The 4216-nt window shown below is 32.2% G+C and overlaps 1 protein-coding gene across 1 annotated transcript; it reads right to left on the bottom strand.

Annotated features, from left to right (window-relative positions):
- Window positions 1–428: 428 nt before the first annotated feature.
- On the bottom strand, window positions 429–1603 carry LOC107428933 (transcription termination factor MTEF1, chloroplastic). The gene has a single exon (XM_016039530.4). The coding sequence runs from the start codon at window positions 1551–1553 to the stop codon at window positions 618–620; it is 936 nt and encodes a 311-aa protein (XP_015895016.2). The 5' UTR covers window positions 1554–1603; the 3' UTR covers window positions 429–617.
- Between the last annotated feature and the right edge of the window lie 2613 nt (window positions 1604–4216).

The raw sequence follows: 4216 nt of genomic DNA on the forward strand, positions 1-4216 counted from the left end.
AACCACCAAAACATAGATCGCCCTAAATTACATAATCCTAAAACTACAATGATCAGACTTGATAATTATAATTTTCTTTTTCTCATTAAAAATCAAAGGCTACTTTGCTCCAAACAAGAATAATTAAATCCAGAAAATTTGTTGCGGAGAGAAATTTTGCAATGCGGAAATAGTGAAAACTCCGGTTGGAAGCTAACCTAGTGGAAAAGTAATAGGTATATAATCTTCTTTACAGTACAGCACTTCCAGACCCCCAAGGCCAATTTACGCAGAGTATTTACAATTTTCCACATCACCGTTCAAAATATGTCGAAAACAAATATCAGGATCTACCATATCAGCTCAAATAAAAAATAAAAAAAGAAAAAAATTCCAGGCTTGCCTATAACAAAAAGTTAGCTCATTTAACTATACATATAAATATAACCTTTACAGCAACAATTATAACTGTATTTATTTATTTATTAGTTTGGTAACTTAATTACAGCTGTATTGCTTGTTCGCCAATAAAGTCATAAAATGAATAGCTAAGACCCAAAAAAAAAAAAAAAAAATTCATATATCTTTCACTGTCAATTTGAATATACAATATCCAAAGACCAAACAACCTTACACAACTACCTGTCCTGAACCGACTGCAATTGCATCTCAACCAAACGAGCATTAAACTCTCCGTCACTAACCTTCAACATCTCTGACAATGGAAGCCATAACCCATGCTCAACCAATAGCCTATGCCTCCACTTAATCTTACCCTCCAAGCTAAACGAAAAATACTGTGGAAATCTTTTTAACTCTGCAATATCCCCCTCCATCTCCTCTAAGAAGTACTTCACCTTGGGCTTAAAGTTGTTCTGGATACTAAAAGTCAACAACCCAGGAGACCTCAGGACCATATTCACAACCTCTCCATAAGAAAGCCCCAAGCTCTGCAAATACTCAATCTTGGGCAAAAGGGTACCCTCCACGTTGGAAACCAAAAGCAATGCCGTGTGGTACGTAATCGAATTGCGGCCTACGAACCCCAAATTCGTTAAGAAACTGAACGTGGGTCGTAATTGATCGTCTACGCTGCAGACCAAGAGTCTCGGGCACCGAATGATGGTTTTCCGGATATCCTGGAAAGGGATTCGAACCTCGTTGAGGAGGAAATCGAAGATCGGGTAGAGATCGTAATGGGGATCAGAGGTGAGGAGCTTGGGGTGCATGTCAAGGATGCGGCCGAGAGCGGAGCGCTCAATGCCCATGGAGCAGAGGCAACGCTCGATGGATTTGAGGGAGGAGAGAGGACTGGATCGGAAATTGGGGTTTTGTTGGAGGGCCTTCTTGGAACTGACATTTAGGTGGTTCTCGAGGTAGATGATCTTTTCGCGGAAAAGGAGGCCGGAGTCGGAGGTGTTTGGAGGGTGGGAAAGTTCGATGAGGGTTTTGGAGAATGGTGGTGCGAGAGAGCCGGAGGGTTTTTTAGTGTGAAGATTAGGGTCTCTGAAGGGTTTCGGAGATGGGGTCAGGCAGGCTTGAGGGAAGAGTAGCGATTGGGGTCGGATTATCATTTTTTTTTTCTTTTTTGGGTGTGAAGTGTGGAATCTGTAAACATGACAGCCAAGATGCCTTAAGAGTTCATTTTGTCTCGACTTGACTGCTACTATTATTTATTATAAAAGAATTAAAAAAAAAAAAAGATTAATTTTTTGAACTAAAATTTTTAAAATATTTAGAAATTATAAATAACATTTATTTTATTTTTTGAATCTGCGTAACATAAATGTTGTAGCAATTTTTTTTTTTAATTTTGGATTTGGATTTCCTTGTTTCTATCTTTGACTTTTAGGAAAGTTTTATCTAAGCTTTTAAAATAAATAGAATATAATGCTGTGTTATTTTTGAATCAAAGATCGAATGAAATATAACTATTGATCAATTAAAGGGTTAAAATTCTGTTTCTTTTTGTTTTTGGTAAAATACATTTTGCGCACTTTTACTTTACAATGTTTTTTAACTAAAATTGTAACATATTGTCACGTATAATATTGCTTTATTATTATTTTAGTACAATTTCAAACGTTATTAAAGAAAAAGTACCAAAATTCCAACATATGCACTTACATTACAAGGATCAATAGCATTTGATAGAAGCAAAAATTTGTTGGATTTATGTTCTTACACCAAGCTAGTTCATTGATTAGGTACCTTGATTATTAATAGATTATAAGATCTCCAAACTAATTAAATGATAGAACTAATTTAATTGGTTATTAAGATTTAAAGAGGAGACCATTAATTGGATCAAAGTGTTATAAAATCCTAGGAAGATTAGGGTTGGCAGATTATAAATATACTGTTTACTAACCTCTGATCACATAAAGTTGTATGTATTATTTTCTAAAGATTAAGAATCTCATAAAAAAATAAATAAAAAAACAGAAACTATGAGATTTTCTCATATTAACATTCTTGTTTATTTTATAATTACTTGTTGATTTGTCATCTAGATAATAGTTTGGAATATTCTGTGTATTCAAAAAAATATTTTATGCACTATTACATGTTAGTAATGATAATCAAATTATATTTATCACATAATTTATTCAATTGTGCGATTCATGCCTTCCGCTGTATGATTCAAACAATTTGATATCAGAGCATCGGTTGAATAGTTGTTTGATAGATTGAGTTCGTATTTTTTATTTTTATATATATATGTTGTTTATTAAATATATAGCACCAGGGGTTCTAATATTCATGTTATTTTTAATTTTAGTATTGTAAATGAATGATTGGTTTTTAGCCTTAATGCATGCTAGATTTTTAGTTGTATTTTTTTATTGGGATGTAACAAGTAGGCTAATCATTAGACTAGTTTCCTCCTTGATTTATTTATTTATTTATTTTTCTAACAATTTTTATTTATTTATTTTATAATAAATTGGATTTTGGAAAAAATATACGTAATGTACATGAAAGAAAATGCACAGTTGTCACTGTTCATCAATTTTCAATACCTTCTGGACATTGGTTTGAGACATAACAAGCACTAGAATCTCACCAGAAGTTGTTAAACGAGCCCATATGCTCCATCGAAGATGGCTTCGATGGATTTCACTCGCTGGATTCCTTCAGTGCATGAGGGCATGTGTGAGGTCCGATTTGGCTGATTTTTGGTAATAGCTTCCTTTAATGATCATCTACTTACCTGTAAAATTTCATAGTAATTGGAGTTTTCTACAACTACCAATGATGTTTTCATTGTTCATATTCAATAGGGACAAGCGAGGATTAAATGGTTTTGGATTTGAAACCCTAGAAAACCAATTCTAGCTTGACCCATATCCTATGGACTTGTAAAATCTGGAGAAAGGAAGAGAAGCGGGCCAAGAAATTAAGTTTGGGAACCACGGATTAAAGGCCTATTTATTATTTAGTTTTTTTTTTTTTATAATTGTTTAAATTATATGGATGAAATATGCTTATATGTACTTATATGCCGTATAGAATAGGTGATGGCATATTATTACATCATGTAATATATAGATGTGCATGATAAGATATTTTTTAGATTATATTCTTATGGAAAATCCCCTAAATTAATTTAATTATAAAATATTAAATGGACGAAGATTAAAATTAATTTAATTATTTAAAACCTATGGGATTCATTAAGGGTTCAATAATAAAATAGTTATGTGCTCCAAGAGATAAGCATAACTGAGTTTTATTTTATTGGACCTTAAATCTTAATGAGATTGTACAACCTAAAGTCAAAATGCTTAGATATTAAGAGAATTTTGAAATTAAATTAATGATCAACAGATTCAATTTTAATAATATTAATAATTCGCCGATGAGGCTCTGTCAATATTATTAAAAGCTCAAAGAATATTAGAACAATGGTAAACTTTTCTAAAATCAATTTTGAGTGGTATGTTTTATTATTATCTAAAAAAGCTCTGTCTAAATACGTAGGTTTTTAAAAGATTTGAGATCCGTCTTACCTTTCTTGGGAGCTAACTTGGTAAGACATTATATATATCATCTTCACAATTGTCGATTTTGCTAAAATCAATTTTAAATGGTAGTTGTTAGTGTTATCTAAGAAGGTCTTGTTTAAAGAGATAGGTTTTTAAATAATTTGAGACCCACCTCACCGTTCCTGAGAGTTGACTTAGTAGAACATTATACATCCCATCTTCAAGGTTTAATTTATTACAAATGGCTT

The sequence above is a fragment of the Ziziphus jujuba genome, chromosome 12, assembly GCF_031755915.1.
Source record: "Ziziphus jujuba cultivar Dongzao chromosome 12, ASM3175591v1".
Lineage (NCBI taxonomy): Eukaryota > Viridiplantae > Streptophyta > Magnoliopsida > Rosales > Rhamnaceae > Ziziphus > Ziziphus jujuba.

Excerpts from the sequence above, each read along its gene's own strand:
- LOC107428933 (XM_016039530.4), bottom strand. The coding sequence starts at position 1,553 with ATGATAATCCGACCCCAATCGCTACTCTTCCCTCAAGCCTGCCTGACC.